General features: G+C 43.6%; 1 protein-coding gene across 9 annotated transcripts in view; it reads right to left on the bottom strand.

The window, feature by feature from the left end:
• ASTN2 (astrotactin 2) overlaps positions 1–25,955 on the bottom strand; it is a 1,902,914-nt gene that overhangs the window by 593,511 nt on the left and 1,283,448 nt on the right. For all 9 annotated transcript variants that reach the window (XM_033961675.1, XM_033961676.1, XM_033961677.1 and 6 more), the window contains one exon: positions 12,639–12,805. In XM_033961675.1, the coding sequence (XP_033817566.1) occupies positions 12,639–12,805 (167 nt within the window). The remainder of the gene's footprint in view (positions 1–12,638; positions 12,806–25,955) is intronic.

Below are 25,955 nucleotides of genomic sequence, written 5' to 3'. Positions count from 1 at the left end.
TAGACATCTAAATATATCTTCAGTGTTATAGAATTACCCTCCTCCCCCTCCTAGTGTATAATAAATTAACAAATGTTGCAAATTAAGTTGGAGTCTGGAAACAGTTTTAACCTCCCTTTGAGGTAATCACAGAGCAGAGAAAATGCATTGTACATTGCTCAAACTAAAGAAAGTATCTTCAGACATTTTAGATTAGAACATCACTGGATACTTTTTCTTTACTATACTCACTTTCAGCTTCACAACATCAGTACCAAGGATAGTTCTCTGCCTGTCTAATCAATACCATGGAGAGCTCAACCTTCATTTGGAAGACACCAGGACAACTTAACTGCTGATGTTTATGGTCTTTTCAGGCTTAGGCCGATATTCCATAAATGACACCTTAATTAAGTGTAAAAAGCCATTTAAAAACAATTAAAATTGTTTATAAAAAAAGTAGGCACCTTCATCGTAGCTACAGAGGCACTTTACAACACCTAATGCCACTGTAGGCGTGGCTAACTCAGGAACTGTTGTTAGACATCATAAAGCACCTCTGTAGCTGTGATTTACATTAAAAGTAGGCACCAGAAATGTAGGCCTTTAAAACTCTGGCCTACATTTCTGGTGCCTACCTTCCACGAAGCTGTAATTCTACAAAGAGCACCATTGTATGATTGATATGCGATAAGTGGTCATTTTTTACACGGCCATCGATGAGACACCATTTATAGAATCAGGCCCTTAGTACATTAAGGCCTTTAAAGTACCACAGACATCTTTATATTACAAAGCTGCAAGGCTGATCTGCAAGGCTTATCTCGACACATACACAGAAAAAAGCAGGACCCCCAACATTTTTCCAAATAACCCCAAAACATATGTACAGTACAATTATTAATATTACTATTATTGACAGGTGTTACTGCAAGATGCTGTATAAACTGGATGATCCCACATCATTCAGGAAGCCACCAAGTATTCAATAAACTCCATAACCCTAAGGAGAACCAACTTCCCCATCTCTTCCACAATCAGAATCCTGGGTGTGCATCTAGATAGACAACTGTCCATGTCTGCGCAAGTCAACCACGTCACACCCAAAGGATTCAAGATATAGTACTCCCCTGATATTCGCGGGGGTTCCATTCCAGGAATCCCCGCGAATGTTGAAAAACTGTGAATACGGTTTTTAGGCAGGGGAGGCAGGAGAGGGCAGCTGGAGAGGCAGGAGAGGGCAGCTGGAGAGGCAGGAGAAGGCAGCTGGAGTGTTGGCGAGTGAAGGAAATCACTCGCTGTATGCTCTGACTGCCTCTTCCTGTACTAAAGTCGGGCCTCATCAATCAGGAGTTGCTTTGACATGACAATGAAGCCTTCGGCACAATAGAATGCTATGAATAATCAAGAAGGGTATTACAAGTAGAACGAAAGAAGTTATCCTGCCGTTGTATTGGGTGATGGAGTGCCCGCATCTGGATACTGCATTCAATATTGGTTGCCGTACCTAAAGAAGGATATGGCGATACTCGAGAGGGTTCAGAAGAGAGCGACACATTTAATAAAAGGTATGGAAAACCTTTCATACGCTGAAAGATTAGAGAGACTGGGGATTTTTTTGCTGGAGAAGCAGAGACTTAGAGGGGATATGATAGAGACTTACAAGATCACGAAGGGCATAGAGAAAGTGGAGAGGTACAGATTCTTCAAACTTTCGACAACTACAAGAACGAGAGGGCATTTGGAAAAATTAAAAGGGGACAGATTCAAAACCAATGCTAGGAAGTTCTTCTTCACCCAACGGGTGGTGGACACTTGGAACGCGCTTCCAGAGGGCATTATAGGGCAGGGTACAGTATTGGAGTTCAAGAAGGGATTGGACAATTTTCTGAAGGAAACGGGGATAGAAGGGTATAGATAGAGGGCTACTATACAGGTCCTGGACCTGATGGGCCGCCGCGTAAACGGACTGCTGGGCATGATGGACCTCTGGTCGGACCCAGCAGAGGCACGGCTTATGTTCTTATATTATGTTCTCTTACCGGCGTGTTCCGTGATCCGTTGGTCCATGGCCGGCAAGAGTGCGCATACGCGCTTTGACTCCCCTCACTCACTAAGCGGCTGCATCCTTGCTCCGGGACCCGCTGACCCTCCTATCTCTCCCTCCCATGTGACCCTTCCAGCGAGATGACCTTAACAAACCTCCCTTCAGTGTTGGCAGCCGCAGCATGCTAAACAGGCTGCTTCGCGGCTTTCTCCTGCCGGTGAGTCCCTCTGCCGCGTCACAGATGACATCAGGAGAAAGCTGCGATGCAGCCTGTTTAGCGTGCTGTGGCTGCCAATGCTACTGGAGGGAAGTTTGTTGTTAAGGTCACTCGCTGGGAGGGCCGCATGGGAAGGAGAGATAGGAGGGTCAGCGGATCCCGGAGCGAGGATGCTGCCGCTTAGTGAGTGAGGGGAGGAGTCAAAGCGCGCATGCGCACTCTTGCCGGCCAGCAGGGGTTGGGCTGGGAGTGGAGAGAAGCGGTCTGCCTCAGGTGCTTCAAGACCTGGCTTCTTCAGGCAGCAGCAGCGTTTACAATTCGTTGCTGTTGCCGGCTTCAGGCCTTCCTCTGGTGGGTCCTGCCTACTTCTTGTTTTCATGAAGACAGGACCCGCCAGAGAGGAAAAACTGAAGCCGGCAACAGCAATGAATTGTGAATGCTGCTGTTGCTGCCCGATGAAGTTCAAGGAGGAAAGGGAGCAGAGGGGGAGAGAATGGCTTGGAGGGAAGAAGAGATGGCAGGGCATGGAGGGAAGGAGGAAGGTATGCCAGACCAAGGAAAAAGGAAGGGGGAAAAGAAGGAGGAGATGCCATATGGAACAGAGAGAGAGAGGGCGGACACTGGATGGAAAGAGAAGAGAGGGCAGTGAATGGACAGGGCAAGACAGAGGGTGAACAGTAGATGGAAGGGGTAGGGAGAGGGAGACAAACACTATATGGAAGTGTGGGGGAAAGGAGGGATAGCCGCTGAATGGAAGTCTGAGGGACAGGGGGAGCAGACGTTGGAAGGAAGTGGTGAGGAGAAAGAAAAAAGGGCACATGCAGGATTGAGGGAAAAGGATAGAGTTAGAAATAAAGATAGATAGACCAGGGAGATACACAGACAGAAAGAATGACAGACAGACAGCGTCCAAGGAGAGAGAGACAAATAAAAAAACAAACAGACATCTACTCTAGCACCCGTTAATGTAACGGGCTAAAACACTAGTATATATATATATATATATATATATATATATGTGTGTGTGTGTGTGTGTGTGTGTGTGTGTGTGTGTATGTGTATATATATATATATATATATATATATATATATATACACACATACACATATATGTAATGTAATGTAATGTAATTTATTTCTTATATACCGCTACATCCGTTAGGTTCTAAGCGGTTTACAGAAAATATACATTAAGATTAGAAATAAGAAAGGTACTTGAAAAATTCCCTTACTGTCCCGAAGGCTCACAATCTAACTAAAGTACCTGGAGGGTAATAGAGAAGTGAAAAGTAGAGTTAGAGGAAAAATAAAAATAAAATAAACATTTTAACAAGACAGCATTGATCTAAATACTTTGGAAGGTAGAAGAGAGGAGAGAAAGGAATAGAAGCAGAAGGGGGAGCCGTTGAACAGTAGAATTCTGGAGAAATTTAAATGATAGAAATAGAACAAAACAAAGACAAAAGGCAAAACAATAGATAAGATTAAAGATAAATCATAAGCTAGAAAGAAAAATAAAATAAAACTTTGTCTTCAATCCACGGTTTCAGTGTTAGTGATGAAGTGGAGCAAGTAAGTTTAGGAGGAGCGATTGACGTTTCCAGAAAGGGCTTCTTCAGGGAAGAGACTTGGCAGACAGTCCCAGGATGCCTATGTCTCCTCCCCTGCGATGTTCTCCCATCCATGCATTCCCTCCCAGACACACTGCCCGTGCCCCAGCCGCTCCAAGGAGGCTGCCCCAGATGAGGCCCACGGTGAATGCAGGATTCTCTCCTCTGCGGGAAAGCCGCCCGGAGCCGACAGTCGATCTTCTTAGCGGATTGCATGGGGGGAAGAGTTCACACTCTTGGTAGGATCGGGTCTGTGTGCTCTCGGTGGTTGTGGCTGGTCTCGTTGCTGCTTAGGTGTAAAAGCAGTTGATCTCCACTGCTGCTGATATTTAAAAGCAGGCAGATTGATCTCTCCAATGGACTGCAGGAGGAGGAGTTCCCCTGGCAGGATCGGGTCTGTGGGCTCTTGGTGGTTGCGGTAGGTCTCGCTGCTGCTTGTATGTAAAAGCAGTTGTTTTTCTACTGCTGCTGATATTTAAAGCAGGTAGATTGATCTCTTAAACGGGATATAGGGGGAGGAGCTCACATGCCTGGTTGGATCGGGGCAAGGGCTCCTATTATAGGCTGCTTAGGTGTAAAAGCAGTTGATTTCCTACTTCTGATAATATTTAAAAGCAAGCATATTGATTTTTCCAACGGAATGCTGGGGGAAGAGCTTACTTGTTTGGCTGGATCAGGGCAAAGGGCTCTCGGTAGTGCTGGCTGGTCCTGTTGCTGCTTAGGTGTAAAAAACAGTTGATCTTCCTAGTGGACTGCAGGGGGAGGTGGAGCTCACACTCTTGGCTGGATCGGGTCTGTGTGCTCTTGGTAGTTGCGGATAGTTCCGCTGCTGCTGAGGTGTAAAAGCAGTTGATTTCCCACTGTTGCTGATATTTAAAAGCAGGTAGATTGATCTCTCCAATGGACTGCAGAGGGAGGAGCTCACATGCCTGGCTGGATCGGGGCAAAGGGCTCTTGGTAGTGGTGGCTGGTCCTGCTGCTGCTTAGGTGTAAAAGCAGTTGATTTTCCTAGCGAACTGCAGGGAGGGTGGAGCTCATATTTTTGCAGGACCGGGACTGTGGGTTTTTGGTGGGTTGGTCCCGTTGCTGCTTAGGTGTAAAAGCAATTGATCTCCCACTGCTGCTGATATTTAAAAGCAGACAGATTGTCCAGGGAGAGGAGCTCTGCACTCAAACTGCCATCCTCCTCGCCTCCAAGTTCCGGAATCTATATATATGCCTCTTTTACTGTTTAAAGAAATACAATGGTATTTCTTTAAATAGTAAGAGGGGCATAATCAAAAACAACGTCTAAGTCCCCTTTTGGCCTAAGGCCCTAGACACACAAAGGCCCTAATATAGTGTTCATACAGGAGACACATTTTTTGCTTAAACACCCTAGTTTTTCACAGGTTTAATTTAGTCTCCTACATACTTTAAAAGAAAACAAAAGGAGTAGGGATTTTATTAGAAAATTCAATATCAAGGATAGTTACAAAGGTAGTATGGTATTCAGAAGGTAGATTCCTACTGTTGAAACTACAGCTTGGAACATGTATTCACACCCCAGTGAATGTTTATGCCTCAGCGACATATGGAGGAAGTGTTTTTGATAAGGGGAGATTTTAACATAACATTGAACCCTGAGCTTGATAATACGGCTGAGAATGTGCAATATGCACAGAGTCAAATAAATTAGATGCAATCCTTTGCATTTCAATGGGGCTTAATAGATCTTTGGAGATAGCTCCATCTCAGAGATTAAGACTATTCATATCACTCCCCGTTACATGATTTATACTCCTGTATTGATTTTTGGGTGGGAGATAAGATAATAGCCCAATGGGTTGAATCTTGCACGATACAAACCAGCACCATATCGTATCATGACCCAGTGGCAATAGTAATTTGGAGACCAGCTCAAAACGAGACAAACCCCCATGGCATTTTCAAGATACTCTTTTGGATCTGATTGCTATTGAAACAATAGCAAAGGAAATTAGCTAATATCTAAAGTTTAATGATATTAAAGAAACTGATCCTGCTCTACTGTGGGAAGGCTTAAAAGTAGTAATGAGAGGAACGATTATTGCCCTATAAGTCCATTTTTATAAAACCAAGGTACATAGAGAATAGATACTACAGGGAAAATCGTGGGGTCTGGAACAGGGTTTGAAGGGGCAGACACAAACTGAGGCTGATTGATCACAGTTTAAGCTGTGTAATGAGCTACAAGTCTATGAGTTAGTTAATATAGGAGAAACCCTACAGAAAACCCACCAAGAATATTTTGAGTTCAATAATAAAACCAGTCGTTTATTGGCAAATAAAATTAAGAGGGGAGTGAGATAGACTGCGTCAACCTAGATTAGACATTCTTTATTTATGCAAACTAGAGGACCCTTGCATACATGTTCTTTTTGCGACCGCTCCGAGAGCTTTGCTTTTTACCTTGATTGGTTGCCCTGAATTATGCACACGCCCACAGTATAAAATGTATTTCCAGCATTTACAGTGACATCTAGTGGGCAGATCGGCATATTATACTCCTGAGGCAGGCCTCCTCTCTGGAGGCCAAAACACGGACTGTGTCGGGTCTTTGGATACAGAACCCTTTGGGCCATTGCTCACAAGACTTTATCTTGGACTTTTTAAATGATTTTAGATGTATTGTGTTTTCATATGTATTATATTTCAAAGTTGATTTGTATAAATAAAGAGTGTCTAATCCAATAAAAATATATTCAAAGTAAACTAATCCAGATTGACGCAGTCTATCCCACCCCCCACTTGTTTTTGTGGCATTTGACTTTGCGTAGGGTTTCTGTCCGTTTTTGTGTGTTCTAAATAAAAATTAAGAAACAGAAAGTCCTGGAATATTATAGCACATATTACAACCCAGGATTTGCAGGTTTGTACAACCCCACAAACCACTAGGAAAGCATTTCAAGATTACTATAAAGAGTTGCCAAAGCAACATAAAGGCAGTATACAAGTCCCCATTCCCTTTCCTTAACTTAATGCTATAAGATTCTTACAAAAATCTTGGCCATAAGATTACAACTAGTAGTATCTAAATTAATATACAGGAGATCAAGCTGGCTTTATTTGCAACCAGCAAACTTTTAACAATATTAAATTGGCCCTCTACTTGATCTGGCATGCTAGGCAGGAGCATTCACTTGCGTTAGTCCTGCATTGGATGCTAAAAAAGCCTTTGACAGGGTGAGTTGGCCTTTTTTATTCCAAGTATTGCAAAAGATGGGGTTTCAAGAGTGCTTTGTAAATTGGATAGCTTCATGGTGTCCTTAAGTCAATGGCTCTTACCTACATCCTATGGAATTGAAACAGGGAACAAGGCAGGGTGTGCATTTTCCCTTTTGCTGGTTTGCCCTATCAATTGAGCCCCTGGTGTGCTCTATAAGGATGCATGATGGCATCCAGGGCATACAGCTAGGTGCACATCATAAAATATTATTCTATGCATATGATAAGCGTGGGTAAAATTGATTTTGCATGAAGAAATTTTAAGACATATTTACAAATGTGCATCCCTAGAGTAGAGAGATTAACATGGTATCTGATCACACAACATCCTGCTCGACAGTAAATGTGAACCTGATATAAATCTTTGCTTTAACTGATATATAAGCTCAAAATTATTGAGAGGATGAGGATATTGCATCAATGAATTCATCTCCCCAAAGCTGTTTTTGAACTGCATAAAAGAGGTGCCAAACCATCAGTTCCTTCCTTTGGGTGAACTTCTCTATAAAGCAAATGCATTTAGAATGGACTAGATGGTTTCCAAGTCCACTGGGGATATTGCAAGTACTCAGTGACTTAAATTACTGCAGGGAAAGATTTCAATTATATGAAGAAACTCCTTAACCGATATGGCAGTTAAGCACTGAGACTAGTTGCCCAGTGAAGTGGGTGGGGGAAAGTGGTAGAAATCTGACACTGGAAGATTTTAAAAAATGGGATAATATTGTAGAGTGGATCCTGCACAGAGGCAGAGGATAACTGAGAAGTTTTCTTGAGATCCCTTCCAGCTTTATTTTTGCTTGAGGTTAGCTGAAAACATTCTATTAATTAGTTCTTAGATACCACTAATGAATCAATCCATATTACTGCATTGTGGACCTAAATTTTAATTTATCTTCTACTAAAAAAATGTTTAACTATAAAAAAAAAATATTGAAAAACCATAAAGTTCCTAAAAGTATGGTTCTGAAGCCAAGACATGGTATGAATCTATAAACAATCTGTGCCCCAAACAATCTTTCCCAGCATGCCTACCTTTCTACATCACACAACTAGCTCTGACATACATTTAACTACTTTTGTAGCATCTCTAAAAAAAAGCAATTACATAAATTGCCCCTACTTCCTATTGATTTTACTGGCAATGACAAAAAAATGTCCATTTTCTTATTGATTTTGTGGCCAGTGACACTAGGCTAACTGCTGGTTCAGACTCTTGGTATGCAGTTCAATCATTCTCCTAACTCTAAGTCAGTTCTTGCACAGTACAAGTGCAATTATGTCATCTCAGAGACAGCACTGGTATTAGCACTATTAAGTTCCTAATGATCTTATTATGGTCGTTCCATTTACACTACATTAGGATCCCACATATTTACACCACCTTAGAATCCATTATACATCCATTTCATTAGATTTTTCTTAGCTTCTAGTAATGAAAGTTCCTTTCACTTCTATTACATGTGGGTCCTTTTTTATTTTGTTAGTGTTCTCTTTTGCATTAGGATTATTACCATGCACATTACAAAAAGTACAAAGTCCACATACCTTTGAAAGTCTAAATGTCCCTTGTAAAATTGTTTGGCCTTCATTCCTAACTTGCATTGTATTAAAATATTTGCCCTAAAACTATATCCTAAGAAACCTTTGCTATAAAAATGTAGAGTATGAATCAGAGAAGTAACAAATCATAGGGTTAACCATTTTTAAACTATGACCATAGATAGTAAGGAAATAGTTAATTACCACAGGTCAGCACAACCTCCCCATGGATATTATTGTATTAACTTAGAAAATTTTGGGACAGATACAAAAACTCAGAAATGGTTAAAGGAAGGGGGCTGATTAGATCTCAGCCTAACAAAGAAGGGAATGACGTGAAGCCATGAAACTTACAAGTTATTCCGCATATTCACCCCTAAGTTCAACACACTTTGCACATCGTGTCTGAAGTTTCTGTAACCCTGCCATAAAATATTCTGTCGTATGGTCACTGAAATACTGCACCGCTGCTGCAATCACCTCCAAATCACTCCAAAATTGTCACTCTTTCAAACTCTTTTATGGTTTATCTTCTCATGTATAGCTCCCCAGATCTGGAATGCGCTTCCCATGTTTTTACGGGAGGAGAAGGTGTTTGGGAAATTTAAAAGCGAATTAAAAACCTTTTTGTTCAAAGACGCATTTGCAAATTAATTAAATTTTATTATAAAGTGTTATTCTAGTGAATTATTTTTCTCTCTTTTGTTTTTTAATTTCCTTATGTATTTTCCCTGTATGTTCTTTCTTTACTATAAAAAATGTATTTCACCCCCTCTTACCTTTTGTTTACGTTATAATTAATTAACTGTATGTAATGTTTTCGTTTCCTTACATGTATATTTTATTGTACATCGCTTAGAAATCCGATTAAGCGATTCAACAAGCCAATTAATAAACTTGAAACTTGAAACTTTAGAAGCAGAAAATAGTCAGACGGAGCAAGATTTGGTAAGTAGGGTGGATGGTCTAGGCACAGAAACCCCAACTGCATCAAAACATTCATTGTTTTGCCAGCCTTAAGAGCAGGTGTATTGTCTTACAAAAAGATAACTCTTCCACAGCTTCCCTCTCCATTTTTCTTTCAATGCCTCCTTTAATCAGCACAGTAAGTTACAATAGTATTCTACATTAACTGTTTGTCTCCTTGGAAGATAGACAATCATTAAAACACCTTCCTAATCCCAAAACACAGTGACAATGACCTTTCCTGGTGACTTTTGGGTCCTGAATTTCCTTGACCTTGGAAAACTTGACGCCATTGCATGGACTGTTGTTTTGTCTCAGGATCATAGTGGTGTAACCATGTTTCATCAGCAGTTAACTAATTGTTCCAAAAGGTTGGCACCAGCTCGCTGAAAAAGCTATAAATTCAACTTGGAAGGGTCCACTCAATGTTGTTTCTCGTCAACATTCAAACATTTGGGCACCTACTTGAGTGACAGCTTCTGCATACCCAGCTGCTCGTGGATTATACACCCAACATGTTCTCTGGATATCTGTAGTGTCTCAGCAATTGTTTTAGCTGATTTTCATCGATCTGCCAAAATAGTGGACATGGACATGGTCAACAATTTCAGGAGTTGACACTGTTTGAGGCATCCCAGAACTTGCTGCATCTTCTGTCTCAAAATCTTCACACTGAAAGTTTGCAGTTTGCACACCACTTCTTCACTATGGAGTATGATGGGCATTTGTCACTCAATGTATGCATCATACATTCATGCATTTCCTTTGGAGTTTTCTTCTGCAGGAATAGGAACTTCATCATGGCTCGGAGCTCCACACTTGAATATTCCACACTTTTCGTTGACATGTTCAATCAATGATCAACATAGTATTATGATTCTGCAAAATGGCACTAACGCACTTTTCAGCTACAGTGGCAAAATAACATTCAAAATTTAGGAAGTTGGTTGGGCTGAGAACTTTCCAGCACCCCCCTCATATGGTAGTTCCATGTCTATGACCATCTGGGGCTGTTACATTGTTCCATGAATTGTTCCAAGATGTAAAAAGAATTTGGATGAGCATATGATAATGCTGAAAATCATTAATCTGTATGTCTAAAAGATTCTCTGGATGTTTCCTGTTAATAAGCAGCAAGAAAAAACAGCAAATGGGGAAGCTAGAGAGAACAAAAAAGGATAGTATTCAAGTGACTAAAAGTGAAACCCATTACTGTATTTTCGCGGATATAACGCGCACCCGTGTAAAACGCGCACACGGGTATAGCGCGCAGAAATCACGATGATATGTACAAAAACTTTTGTATACCGCGCTCACGGGTATACCGCGCATGATGCCCGACGCTCCTTTCGCCCGCCCTGACTTTCCGTGCACTGTCCCGACTCTCCGTTCACCCCCCCTGACTTCCGTGCACTGCCCTGACTTTCCGTGCGCTGTCCCGACTCTCCGTTCACCCCCCCTGACTTTCCGTGCACTGTCCTCCCTTGAAGTCCTGTCCCCCCTTGAAGGTCTGTCCCCATCCTGAAAGCCTGATGCCCCCCCCGACGTCCGATACACCCCCCCCCCCCCGGCAGGACCACTCGCACCCCCACCCCGAAGGACCGCCGACTCCCCAACAATATCGGGCCAGGAGGGAGCCCAAACCCTCCTGGCCACGGCGACCCCCTAACCCCACCCCGCACTACATTACGGGCAGGAGGGATCCCAGGCCCTCCTGCCCTCGACGCAAACCCCCTCCCCCCAACGACCGCCCCCCCCCAAGAACCTCCGCCCGTCCCCCAGCCGACCCGCGACCCCCCTGGCTGACCCCCACGACACCCCCACCCGCCTTCCCCGTACCTTTGTGTAGTTGGGCCAGAAGGGAGCCCAAACCCTCCTGGCCACGGCGACCCCCTAACCCCACCCCGCACTACATTACGGGCAGGAGGGATCCCAGGCCCTCCTGCCCTCGACGCAAACCCCCCTCCCCCCCCAACGACCGCCCCCCCCAAGAACCTCCGACCGCCCCCCCAGCCGACCCGCGACCCCCACGACCCCCCCACCCCCCTTCCCCGTACCTTTGGTAGTTGGCCGGACAGACGGGAGCCAAACCCGCCTGTCCGGCAGGCAGCCAACGAAGGAATGAGGCCGGATTAGCCCATCCGTCCTAAAGCTCCGCCTACTGGTGGGGCCTAAGGCGCGTGGGCCAATCAGAATAGGCCCTGGAGCCTTAGGTCCCACCTGGGGGCGCGGCCTGAGGCACATGGTCGGGTTGGGCCCATGTGCCTCAGGCCGCGCCCCCAGGTGGGACCTAAGGCTCCAGGGCCTATTCTGATTGGCCCACGCGCCTTAGGCCCCACCAGTAGGCGGAGTTTTAGGACGGATGGGCCAATCCGGCCTCATTCCTTCGTTGGCTGCCTGCCGGACAGGCGGGTTTGGCTCCCGTCTGTCCGGCCAACTACCAAAGGTACGGGGAAGGGGGGTGGGGGGGTCGTGGGGGTCGGCCAGGGGGGTCGCGGGTCGGCTGGGGGGGCGGTCGGAGGTTCTTGGGGGGGGCGGTCGTTGGGGGGGGGGGGGGGGTTTGCGTCGAGGGCAGGAGGGCCTGGGATCCCTCCTGCCCGTAATGTAGTGCGGGGTGGGGTTAGGGGGTCGCCGTGGCCAGGAGGGTTTGGGCTCCCTTCTGGCCCGATATTGTCGGGAAGTCGGCGGTCCTTCGGGGTGGGGGTGCGAGTGGTCCTGCCGGGGGGGGGATGTATCGGACGTCGGGGAGTCAGCCGGGCAAGAGGGCTTGGGCTCCCTCTTGCTCCGATCGTGGATGCGGGTGCGGGTGGGAGCGCGTGCGAGCGGTCGTTCAGGGTGGGGGTGCGAGCGGTCCTGCTGGGGGGGGTGAATCGGGCGTCGGGCGGGGTGGGAACTATGTTTAAAAACTTTTGTATACCGCGCTCAGGCATATAACGCGCGAGGGGTATGCGCGGTAGGTAAAAACGCGTATAACGCGCGCGTTATATCCGCGAAAATACGGTACTCTGTGCTACTCAGTACTTTTACTTACCCACAGAACATGAAAATGCTGTTTGATGTGGCATCATCTGGCAAAGGAAGTATCTGCTGGAGACAAAGCTGTTCACAGCCCCCATTAAATCCATCAGAACAGTCAATGCCTTTGGTATGGTCATAGCAACCCGTGCCATCTTTCATGGGCCTCAATCCTTCTGGGCACTGCAGTAACAAATAAAAACCCAACATAAGCAAATTGTGTTTATAAGCTTCACTGTATAACAGACAATTTGTCACCCATTAAAACTCCCAAAATTGATAATCTAATCTGCCATATTTCCCAAGAATTAACACATTGAAAGATGACACTATCACTGAGTCATTTGAATAGCAAGTCAGTCCTCAAAGTGTCATTGAATTGCCATCTTTTTGCCACTTCAAATTTATTTTTAATTTCACTGAATCAGATGAGAAAACAAAATGATAATATCTACCTAGGGAAGTCTACATTTTTTTAAAGCCAGTTCCTAAGACTAAGTTAAATCCAGATATTTAGGGCCGGATTCTGTATAGGATGCCCGGTCTCAGAAGCCGCCTGAGTGGTTTTTGAGAATCACATATGGGTGACCTATATAGAATCACATGCCCGCCTAACTACCACGATTCTCTAACTGTCGTCCATGTTACAAGTGCCAGTTAGAAAATTGTGATGCCGCTGAGCTGATCACAGCAAGGGAATCTCCCTGCTATGATCAGTTTAGCGGCCATGGCAGGGAACCTGTCTGCCCCCCGAGACAATGCCCAGTCCCTCCTGCCAGAACCCCCGAAGCTGCCCCCTCTACCCCCAAATGTCCATGGCAGGTAGAGTCCCCAATTCCTCCTGCTGCCATTCCACCGAGACATCCCCCATCAGGAGGGATGTCCAATCCCTCCTTGCTAGAACCCCCAAAGCTGCCCCCAACCCCTGAATGTCTGTGGCAGGAGGAGTGCCCAGTTCCTCCTGCCGCCACCTACCAAGACATTCACCGGCAGGAGGGATGCCCAGTCCTGACTACCAGAAACCCCCCCCCTGCAAGAATGCTCCCCTGACCCACCCCCCCAAGCCCACCTAGACCCCACCAGTACCTTTTTTCATTGGCTGGCCAGAGGGATGCACTGGGGAGGGGCCTAAGGTCCTGATTTGCCTAGGCGCATAAGGCCTCTCCTATAGGAGGAGCCTTAGGCATCTGGGCCAACTAGAATCTTAGGCCTCTCTTCCAATGCATTCTGGGATGCATTGAGAGTGGCCTAAGACTTTGATTGGCCAGATCTCTTTGGTCATATCACTTAGGCCACTCCCCATGGGAACTGAAGCTTCAAAGGCAGCTTCCTTCCTAGTCACCACATCCAAACGGTAGTGCTTTACAAAAGTATGTAGAGAGGATTATATTGCTGCCTTACAGTTATCTAAAGAAGACTGGCCAAGAAGAAGATACCCCTCTAATAGAGTGCATTTTCAAGGTTTTAGGCAAATATCTTCTCACCAAAATATATGATAATGTAATTATATTATTCATCAATGAGAAATGACCACACTAGATGATATCTCACCTTTCTTTGTCTTGTAAAGGACAATCTCTCTGATCTACTGTAATACATGAGGAAAATTCTGAAAGATAGACAACTCTTCAAAAGGAAGATTCAAATTTGTAACCTTATCTGATTATATCTAGTGACCGCTGTTATGAGCGTGACCTATCAGGGAAAAAAAAAGATTATGTTCTTACCTTGATAACCCACTTTTCCAGAATAACACACCTATCTACTGGCAAAGATATTAACACCCCCATGGCTGCAAGCCATATGCAGAAGGAATCCACTAAGAATTTGTTCTGTGACCCTTTTACTTCACTGGGAGCTCTACTGCTATATGCAGTTAGTACCCAAGCCTGCAAGAGCTCCATCAAAATTACGTGAAGTAAGGGAAAATGGGAAACTTCCTAAACCATTAAAGTGTTTTGCTCGAACAATGAAAGAACAACTAACAGCCAACAAAGCATCGAAGGAGCTCAGGTAGTGCCCCTATAGACGCTAAAACATATTATACCTCACAACATAAACAGTTGTTCAAGTGTACACTTTTTGCAAGCAGAACTAATCAGTACACACAAAGATCCTCAGATTGCCATCCGAGTAACTAAACTCATTGTTGGCTCCAATCTTCATCAATCCTTTTTTATTTGTGCTCTATTCTATATACTATTACTATTTGTAGTAATGCATTGAATTTAACTTAGCTTTTAATGCAGCAACATCCCTCTCTGTAGGAAAACATACTATACAGAAGTCTTCATGGCCCAAAGGGCTGACTGGCATCCAAGATACATACTTGGAGAATAAACAGAATGAGACAGTAGGCAGGTGCAGAAATGACACACCTATCTACAGTAGGGGGTCCAGAATGACACACCTATCTACTGGAAAAGATATTATCAAAGTAAGAACATAATTTCTTTTTACAGTGCAATAGGTGTGTCATTCTGGACAAGCAAGTCCCAGAAATCGAGGGCAGGCCTGTAACACTGAGGACCCACAGTAAGAGTCTTCTCTTGCTGCAATGTCCACCCTGCAAAATAATTCAAATATGTGTACAGAGGACCAAATCACAGCTCTTCAAATCTCTGCAGGAGAGACTGCCCTAGCTTCCGCCCATGACAAAACTACACTTCTGCTTGAATGAACCTTAACAGAAACAGGAGATTGTTTCCCACAGATAATGTTGGCTGACAAAATGGCCATATGGATTAATCTGGAAATTGTGGCCTTGGAAGCAGGTGTGTCTCGCTTAGTTGAATGAGTTAGCACAAACAGATGGTCAGAAAGGTCTAAACACATTGGTGACTTCTAGATAATGAAGAAAAACTCTTCTCACATCTAACTTCTTCAAAATGTGGTCCTGTTTTTAAGAACCTGTGGACTGGAATACAGGTAAGTTCTGATTCTAGAATGTTGTCCAATTAAGACCTGGGCTTTAGTGTCTCCCTCTTTTGTTTTTTAATTTTTAGTTTTATTTTACTGGTTTTAAGTTTATTTTGTTTCTTTCATCTACTCTATTTATCTGTTCATTTTACTTATAATTTTACCCTGGGCGAGTCAGGAAATCACTAACATCTTTGAATGTAGGAGTTTGACAGTTATAGAACCTAAAGGCCTTTCATACCTGTGGACTCAACGCCAGTGGCCAGGATTAGAATTCTTTTGTGGAGTGTCCATATTCATTCATCTGGTGGGGTCAGAGAGTTGCAGAGGTGATGGAGATCAGTTGTGGGGAGATTGATATTTAGCTAGCCGGGGTGAGTGTCAATGGAGGAGGCGGCCTGCAAGGGCGTCCTACATGCTGGTGCTCCTGTTAAAAGCTGCGGAGTCCAATGACAACGGAGACTCATAGATAAGCATCAGGCAATGAAATTAATTAATAAATTTTATTTTAATTATTTATTTAATTTTCTATACCGTTCTCCCAGGGGAGCTCAGAACAGTTTACATGCATTTATTCAGGTACTCAAGCAGTTTTCCCTCTCTGATGGGCTCACAATCTATCTAATATACCTGGGGCAGTGGGGGGGATTAAGTGACTTGCCCAGGGTCAGAAGGAGCAGTGTGGGTTTGAACCCACAACCTCAGGGTGCTGAGGCTGTAGCTTTAACCACTGCGCCACACTCTCCCCCTAAATAAGCCTAAATAAGTTCTGCCCCATACATTATCGAGTCTTATTTATTTGAGATTGTTATAAATGTAAATATGTGTAGAAAAAGCTTATTCTAGACCCAGCAGCCACAGGACATGCAATTTGCTAATCCATTGAGGCAAGTGAAAAGCTCTTGTTTTATTTGAAAAGCCTCCTCTTGAGCAGATGGTAGTTTTTTGGCCAGCGTGGGGGTTAGTGCATGATGAAAAGTCGCGTGCGTTAAACCCGCTGGCGCGGCTTTGTAAAAGGCGCACTTAATGTTGTTTATGATTAGTTTCCAAAGGTAACCCATTCTTCTTCAGATCAGAAATCTGACAGAAAAAAACAAGCTCCGATCCACCTAGGGAGGAGCGAGGACAAATCGGCCGAAGCCTTGGGGCTAATCGGCAAGGAGTAGGGGGAGGGGGGGCAGGATAGAATAGGGGTGAGCGGAGGGGAGGTCGCCCCTCTCGATCTGGCATTACATGAGGCGGACGTGGCAGGGGGTGCCGTACCAGCAGGGGAAGCTGGTACGGCACCCCCACGTTGGGAGAGGATGGAGAGGCATATGCTGTGCACCTGATCATGTGGTGGTTAAATCTAATAAGTGTTATACATCGAGTGGTATGTCATCTTCAGATGTTCAATTTCGCTATACAGTTGATCACATTGCATGATTTGTTATTCTGCTCAGTTGATGACAGTTGTGATGTAATAGTGCTGTTATGGCTGCGGCCAAATAAAATTCCACACTAGTTGAAAACGCTTGAGTATCGTCATTGTTTTCAGGACAGATCTCGGGGGGTAGAGTAACAAGTGCTGGGTGCACGATTTGTCAAATCAAAAAAAGAGAACTGCAGATGTTGGATGATGAAATGCGTATTTACTCGTCAACTGTTGAGCCACATTTTGAGTTAAATTGCACTCCAAAACAAGCACATCTATCACATTGATTAGTAAGTCTATTCTAGCTACTTTAGCTTCACCATTGTTACAATTACCCATACATAGTTTAAAGAACTTTAAATAAATAACTTTCAAATTTTTGTTGGTTTTACAATTTTAAAATTTCAATTATAATGACGCCACAAAAAAAAAAAACATTTGCACTGTTTAGTGCTGCAAAAAAGTTTTTCTCCATTTAGTATGCCCGAGCTAAAAATATTTGAAAGACTGTTTACATACATTCATGCATAACATTCAAATACAAACATCAAACAACAGCATCATGACATATTCTCTCTTAAAATTGAACCTACTACGTCACTAATCCAGCAGTTGCTTTACATGAATGCTGAAACAAACAATCGCATTTTTAATAATTTAAAAAATTTTAAAATAGCTGCACATAACCATAACTGACCTAACAATGAATTCCATAATTTAAACCCAATACAAAAATCAATTTCCCTAGTATCAGCATATCTTCCCTTTACTATCAAATTCAACAACTTCTGATTTTCATTCCTATTTGCAATCTTTAAAATATGTCTACTCCAGTGGTCTCAAACTCAAACCCTTTGCAGGGCCACATTTTGGATTTGTAGGTACTTGGAGGGCCGCAGAAAAAATAGTTAATGTCTCATTAAAGAAATGACAATTTTGTTTGAGATAAAACTCTTTATAGTTCATAAATCATTCCTTTTGGCTAAGTCTTAATAATAATATTGTCATTTATAGCTAAAGAGACATATGATGAAGATACTGTTTTATTTTACTTTTGTGATTATGATAAACATACCGAGGGCCTCAAAATAGTACCTGGCGGGCCGCTTGTGGCCCCCGGGCCGCATGTTTGAGACCACTGGTCTACTCTGTATTTAAAGATACCTGGTCCACTTTGGTCACTATTGCAACCTCGCTATTGGGATGCCCTATCTTCCTTGTTTGGGTGACTTTTTTGAAGATACCTTGTTCCAAACCATGCTCTTTTGAGCAACTGTTAGCCTTCTCCCAGTTTCTAGTTTAAAAGCTGCTCTATCTCCTTTTTATATGTTGAAGCCAGCAGCCTAGATCCACCCTGGTTAAAGTAATGCCCATCTTTGCCCAGTTCCTACCAAATCTAAAACCCTCCTCCCTGTACCATTACCTCATCCATGCATTGAGTCTCCGGAGCTCTGCTGCCTCTTAGGTCATGCACATGGAATTGGAAGCACTTTTGAAAATGCTTCCCTGGAGGTTCTGGATTTTAGCTTCCTATTTAAGAGCTTACATTTGGCTTCTAAAACCTCTCTATCACATTTTTCTATGTCCTGGAAGATGTACCAAGACAGCAGGCTTCTCCGCAGCATTGTCTGAAATCCTAATTAGGTGATATATGAAGTCCAACACCAGAATGACAAGTGACTAAATGAACCTCATGTCCACTCACCACCCAGCTATCTACATGCCTAATGGTCAAATTTCCCAGTACCATGGCTGTCCTAGCCCTTCCCTCCTGGGCAGAAGCCCCTGGAGATACTCCCTCAGTGTGAAAGGATACTGCATCTCCTGGTGGGCATGTCCTGGCTACAAGATAACTTCCTACTTTCACCAGGGTGATGCTTCCCTTTAAGAAGACCTCCCTCCTCCAAGGCAGCGCAGGGGTTGCCAGACTGGGGGTAGGTCTTCTCTACAACATCTCTGTAGGTCTCCTCTAAGTACCTCTGTCTCCCTCAGCCCCTCCAAGGACGAAAACAGCAGTGGGGGTGGTATGGAAAGGAGAGAGGGAGAAGAATTTTGACTCCTATGATCAACCACTTTGTTCCATGTCCAATTTAATTGCTTTGTGCTTTTTTATGGAGCTTAAATCCTCAAGTGAGGTACTCCTCTCTGCTCAATTGACACCCAGTTTTCCAAGTGGTCAGGAACTGAACTGTCCAATCATCACTATCCACTATAGATGGAGAAATAATTAGAACACAGAGACATTCTCCCCAGCAGGGCAAAAGCCCCACACTCCTTTCAGTCCTTTAGTAAAGAAAGCATATGAAAAAATGGAAAGTGCATACCAAAAAGACCAATTATATTGCAATATCTGTGCAGTCCATTCTCCACAGATATTTACCAGTCCTAACCTCTAACTTCTGATAAACTAGTCACAATCAGTTTAGAAGTTAAAAGTAAAATCCAATCAGGAGCTGCATCTTGACTATCACCTGCTAGATAGAAGAATATGAAATTGTGTGAGCTGCACAGGGTTTGTTTGAGGTACAACAGAATTTCACAATTCTGTTCTCCCTATCTCCACCTGCTAGTAGATAGACATAAACCTATACGTTTACAGTTTATTTAAAATTTAATATATCACCAAGCTAGCCCACCAGGATGCAGGCGGTTTACAAAATAAAAATAAAATTAATAAACAGGAAAGAACGCCATCAGATAGAGTAGCAAAGACCTACATCATTCATAGAAAGGAGAAGGGAAAAGAGCACAAAAAAAAGGGGGGGGGGGAAGAAATATTTGTTTCTACTACAGTTGACTCCACCTAAGTGCACATCAGTTAAACGCACGCTTTGGTTATCTGCAGCCTACCACCATGGTCCCGTTTTTTTTTTTTACATTAAAGTCAATGGACGTAAACTCCAGATAATTTCAATTCTGATAAGCACACAATCTGCTTAAGCGCACTGATGTTATAGGTCCCACCTCTATTCGTTCAAGTTACGTTCACTCCGGTTAAAAGCAATCACATTCTGATGTGGATGAGCCACATGTTTCAGAACTGCAGTCTAGGCCTGGCCAGGTGTTCGAACTTTCAGAACTGCACCATGGTGTCGCATAGATAAAAATCATTGTCTTTGGCTGAACTTGTCTACCATGCTGGACAAAAGTCATTGTCTTTGGCTGAACGTGTCAATTTCTTAAAGAGACCTGACCAACAGGAGAGTCAGATCTCTATTGTAAAACATTACAGCATTCATCCTAGCCAGATTTCTCAGATTTACAAAAAAAAAAAGCAAGCCATATTGAAAGACTGGCAAAACAACAGAAATCCTACCAGAAAACAGTAAAGAATTGGAAAGGCTGGAGACATTGAACAGGCGTTGCTGCGAAGGTTTGCTGAAGCTAGAAGTCGACAACTGCCAATCAGTAGACCTCTTCTGATGGAGAAAGAGGCACAGTTATCTGAAGAACTGGGCATAGAAGACTTCAAAGCAACAAATGGATGGCTAGAGAGGTGGAAAGTTAGCATAAAATTTAAGAAACAGCATGGCAAAAAAACAAGACGCGGATGAGTTTGGTGCAGAAAGATGGGTCATGGAAGTGTTGCCATCAGTCATTGGTAGATATGAACCATGCAACGTTTTCAACGCCAATGAGATGGGCCTGATGGACCATTGGCTTTTAAACACAGCAAAACTGTTGGCCTCAAGGTGCCAAAGGAACAATTGACATTGCTGCTTAGTTGCAATATGGACGGTAGTGAAAATCTCAAGCCACTAGTGATTGAGAAGAATCGAAATCCTCGGTGCTTCAAAAACATTAAACGCCTGCCTGTTGAATATGAAAGCAACAAAAATGCATAGTTGACGGCGACACTGTGGATTGAATGGTTGCAGAAGCTTGACAATCTTATGAGAAGGCATAGGAGGAACATTGTAATGTTGTGTGATAACTGTTCAGCACACAGCAATGATGTAAGACGAACCAACATCAAACTCATGTTTCTTCCGCCAAACACGACCTCTTTGATTCAATCAATTGGCCAAGGGATAATGATAAACTTCAAACGTCATTACAGATCACTCGTCTTAAGATATGTGATGCCAGTGATTGATGCAAGCACGGAATCCAGCCCCTGAGCTACTGAGCTTGCAAGAAAAATGACGGTGCTCAACTCTTCACATGGTACGGGAGACATGGAGTCGAGTCTCATCATCAACAATTTCAAATTGCTATCGAAGGGCGAGCTTCATTCACGCATCTGATGAGACAACTGAAGCTGACACTTCGTCCATTGAACTCCCAATTGGATTCTCGCCACAAGAGTTTGAACTGTATGTCGTCATTGTCAACGATGTGCCCACATCTTCTGACAGCACTAATTCCAATATCTGTACAGTCATAAAGGACACTGCAGACAACCAAGAGTCTGATGAGGATGGAGATACTGCTGCAGTCATCACGACTAATGAAACACCTGCACAGATTATTTCCTTCTCGGACGCAGTGAAGTCCCTACACACGCTGCATTGTTATCTTGAGATAAATGGATGTCACGACTATGGACAGTTTTACAGCATCAGTAGTCAGATACACAGCCTGAATCATGCAATCAGTGTGCAGAAAACAATGACTGATTATATCAGTAGAATCTTGATTTAAAAAAGGTTTACAGTGTATTGCATTAGACGGAACAGTGCTGTTTCTATAACTGAACCATGTTAAATTGTACTTGGTGTGTTTTTTGGCTGAATAAAAGTTTTATTGCATTTGACTACAGCGTACTGTGATTTTTCAAGACTAAAAACTGGTACTCTGATAAAGCGCATACTCCGTTTAAGTGCATGCCACGGTCCGAAGGCCTTGCACTTAAGCGGAGTTGACTATATTCCAATATAAACCACTAGTATTTTAGTCCATTACATTAACGGGTGCTAGAATATATGTCTGTCTGTCTGTCTTTATTTCCATCTCTCTCTCTCTTTCTCTGTCCTGCTGTCTTTCTTTCTGTTTGTCTCTGTCCATGGCCCCCTTTGTCTGTCTGTCTTTCTGTGTCTCTCCCTGTCCCTGTGTCTTTCTTCTTTTCTTTCTGTCTCCCTTCCTCCCCCTGGTGGTAGAATATATGTCTGTCTTTCTTTCTGTTTCTCTCCATACCCCTGTCTTTTTCTTTCTGTCTCTCTTCCTCCCGCTGTCTTTCTTTCTGTCTCTCTCCCTCCCTGGCCCCCTTTGTCTGTCTGTCTTTCTGTCTCTCTCCCTGCCCCTGTCCCTGTGTCTTTCTTCCTATCTCCTTCCCTACTTCCCTGTACAGCAGCCGCAGCATTCCCTCTCCCTCTATTTACTGCGAGAGGAGCCTGCACGGACCTAACAGCCCGAGCCCCCAGCAGTGTAACTTCCCGGTGGCTCTTCTCACAATCGCCACCTTCTCCGACGCAGGAGCAGCTCGTGAGAGGAGCAGCTGCAGCATCTTTGAGAAGTTGAAAAAAACTGCGGCCCGTCTCCGTGCTCGGCCGCGGTGGGCTACAGCTGCCGCGGCCTGCAGCCACCGACAGCCGCCGCGGCCGACATACGCCTTGCCGTATTTTTTTTTTAGTTGAAAGACGCGGCGGTGGCTCCTCTCATGATCCCCACCTGCGTCGAAAGTCCGACGCAGGCGGGGATCGTGAGAGTAGCCACCGCTGCGTCTGTCAAAGAACCGTAAGCCGCGCATGCGCACTTCCTATGGGTCGCTACAGCTCACGGAAAACGGACCCAAGCGATGGGAGTGCGCATGCACGGCCTAGCGTTTTATTATATTAGATATTCCCATAATCCAAAGAGAGATTTCTAAAGTTCTGGTGCACATAACAAGGATACCGTACAGTCCAAAATCTCTCCCCTTAAACTAACTTAACCATACCTGCCTACCCAATTCACCACACCTGCCAACTCAATCTTTCATAAACAATGACCTGGTTATCAACTAAGCTAGTCAAATAGCCATAGCTCCAGAAATCAAATCAAAAGAGAATATAGCTAGAAGCAATCATACAAGATAGAAGCTAGTTCATATGGGGTATGAAGCACTCTAAACTGCTAAATTTTGACTGCTACTATAGATGTCTCTTGGTTTCTAGAAAGCCAGAGTGCCCTCAATAAGCCTCCAGGTCAGTAAATGCCTGAATTCCACCCCTACCTCCACACCACACACGCACACACATTGAAATGAATAGCTACATGAACCTTTCCTCTCAAAAAAAGCTCTCAAAAATAAAAAAAGGTCAGCAAATTCAAAATGACTTGTGCCTGAGCATGGTTACCAATTAAAAATGCATTATGGAGACACGGAAGATGAGAGAGGAAGAAGCCCACATAGGGCTCTGTGAAAGAAGTAGATAAATGTTTTCCGCCAAGCAGAAGAAAATGTTATAAAACTGCTGCACTTTGCACTCTGGAAAAAATTCAATATCTTGTGAGTAAAAATCATGGGCAAATTAATGATAGTTTAGCCAATCCTAGGTCTACAGTATATGGTCCCAGATAGGATTTATTCCTCAGATGAAAGCTGCTGGTATGAGAGATGTTTAGTCAGTCAGTCAGTCAATATTCTCAGATAACAGCAAACTCTTTTCTGCATTCAGGCACTGATGCCAGGACACCTCTCTCTCTGTCCCTACCTATTATCAAAATGACCCTTGCTGACTAAAATATGGGTTTCCTTTTATTTCTTACACAAATTACTTTTCTAGTTCAGAGTGTGAAAACAGGCATGCTGAAGGGAAAAAAAATCATAAGTATGAAAACTAAAGGCTACAGATGTCACTAAATATGGAAATCCTCTATTTACGAGAGGGTGCTGAAATATTCTCAGCCCAGCCAAGAAGGGAATGACATGACGCCATGAAACTTACAAGTTATTCCACATATTCACCCCTAAGTTCAACACACTTGGAACATTGTGCCTGAAGTTTTTGTAACCCTTCCAAAAAAATACTCTGATGTCTAAGCACTGAAATACTGCTCCGCTGCTGCAATTACCTCCACATCACTCAAAAATTGTTGCCCTTTTCAAACTTTTTTTAAGGTTTAGAAACAGAAAATAGATGGAGCAAGATCTGGAGAAAAAATTAAAAAAAGCATGGAGAAACCTATCAAACAATACAAGGAAAAACTAAAGGAGAAACGGAAAGCGTTCTACTCCAAACAGGTAAGCATGAAAGTTCAAGACACAAAAAAACTATTCAAACTAAAAAGAGAGCTTGCCGACACCAATCCCCTCCTAGCCACCAATGGAAACCTCCCCCTCAGTCACCCAACTGGCAGAATACTTCAAAAATAAGATCACAACTGCCAGGACCACCTTTGAAGATACCTCAAGCCTCCTAGACGAGGTCTCATTACACCCCACAGAAGGAGAGTCCGCTGCAGCAGACAGGACATGGGCTGACTTTCCAACAGTAGAATGGCCTGACCTGAACCAACTCTATAAAAAATATAGCCTTACCTGTTAAAAATCTCCACTCCAAAATTCTGAACTCACCTCATGCAATGGATACAATCACTGCTCACAGTGGGCCAATTCCCACAGGAGCTCAGCGGAATTATCATTATTCCAATCATGAAAGATCCAAAGGGTGCAATAGACCCATAGCCTCTATACCAATATATGTAAAACGAATGGAAGACCTAGTAGCCAATATCTCACAAACTACCCAGAAGACTGCAGCCTACTTCACCTCTCACAATCTGGATTCAGGACCAACTACAGGACAGAGACACTATTAGGGTCTCTCCTGGACACAGCCCGACAGCACCTAAGCAAAGGAAAGAAGATGCAGGTAATACAATTTGATCTCTCCGCAGCATTTGACATAGTAGATCATGCCATCCTACTACAAATACTGGAAGCAATAGGAATAACAGGCAGGATACACTCATGGTTCCAAAGATTTCTGCAATCTAGGACCTATAGAGTCAAAACAAACAGAGAAAAATCAGAATCCTGGTCCAACCCCTGTGGTGTACCACAAGGATCACCAATGCTTTTTAACCTCTCAGTCACCTCCCTCGGTACCTGCTTGGACAAACTAGGTATAACATCATACATCTATGCAGATGACATCACCATACTCCTTCCTTTCGACCAGCTAGCTCCCATCACAGCAAGAAAACTGCATAAGACACTAGAAACAGTTGAAAAATGGATGAAAGACCACAAACTAAAGCTGAATATGGAAAAACAAAATTCCTACTGTTCAAAAAGGAAAAAAAAACTCCAACCATAACAGATATAGAAATAAAAGCTATCATGTACCCCATGTAACCCGCTCTAAAACTTCTCAGTGTTGATAGACAGATGCTGTACCATGCACTGCAAATCAACAAAACCATCCAGAAATCCTTCACAGTCATGCGTAACTTACAACGAATTTGAAAATTCTTCGAAAGAGCAATTCTGACTCCTGGTCCAGTTTCTAGTCCTGGGACTACTAGACTACTGCAACTTCCTTCACCTACCATACCCTAGAGGCATGATAAAACAATTGCAGACTGAACAAAATACGGCCCTCAGACTGATCTATTCACTAAGCAAATATGATCACATCACTGCCACATACCTAGACACACACTGGCTCCCAATGCAAATACGAATATTATTCAAATTTTACTGTTTACTATTCAAAGCCCTGAATGGCGCTACCCCTACCTACCTTAACGAATGCCTTATCCAGAACAACTCAACCAGGCCAAAGAAAACTCAAGACTCGATTTACTCAACATCCCCCCCCCCCCAATAAAAGGCGCACAGCACAAGAAGACAAGAAGATGTATGACGGACTATTAGCAACTCAGGCAGCAAAACTAGATCACCATTTTGCCCACATACTGATAACAATGCCTGATTACAAAACCCTCTGAAGGGAAATAAAGACCCTGCTATTACTGGAATTTTGTCAAGACAAACTAATACCGTACCTTAAGTATCCCTTATTTCTGACTAAGTCACAATCTTGTAATTAGTACCTGATCCTATAATTCTCC

This window comes from Geotrypetes seraphini, chromosome 10 (assembly GCF_902459505.1).
Source record: "Geotrypetes seraphini chromosome 10, aGeoSer1.1, whole genome shotgun sequence".
Lineage (NCBI taxonomy): Eukaryota > Metazoa > Chordata > Amphibia > Gymnophiona > Dermophiidae > Geotrypetes > Geotrypetes seraphini.
Note: the sequence above shows the minus strand (reverse complement) of the source record. Positions and strands in the feature narration are given on the sequence as shown.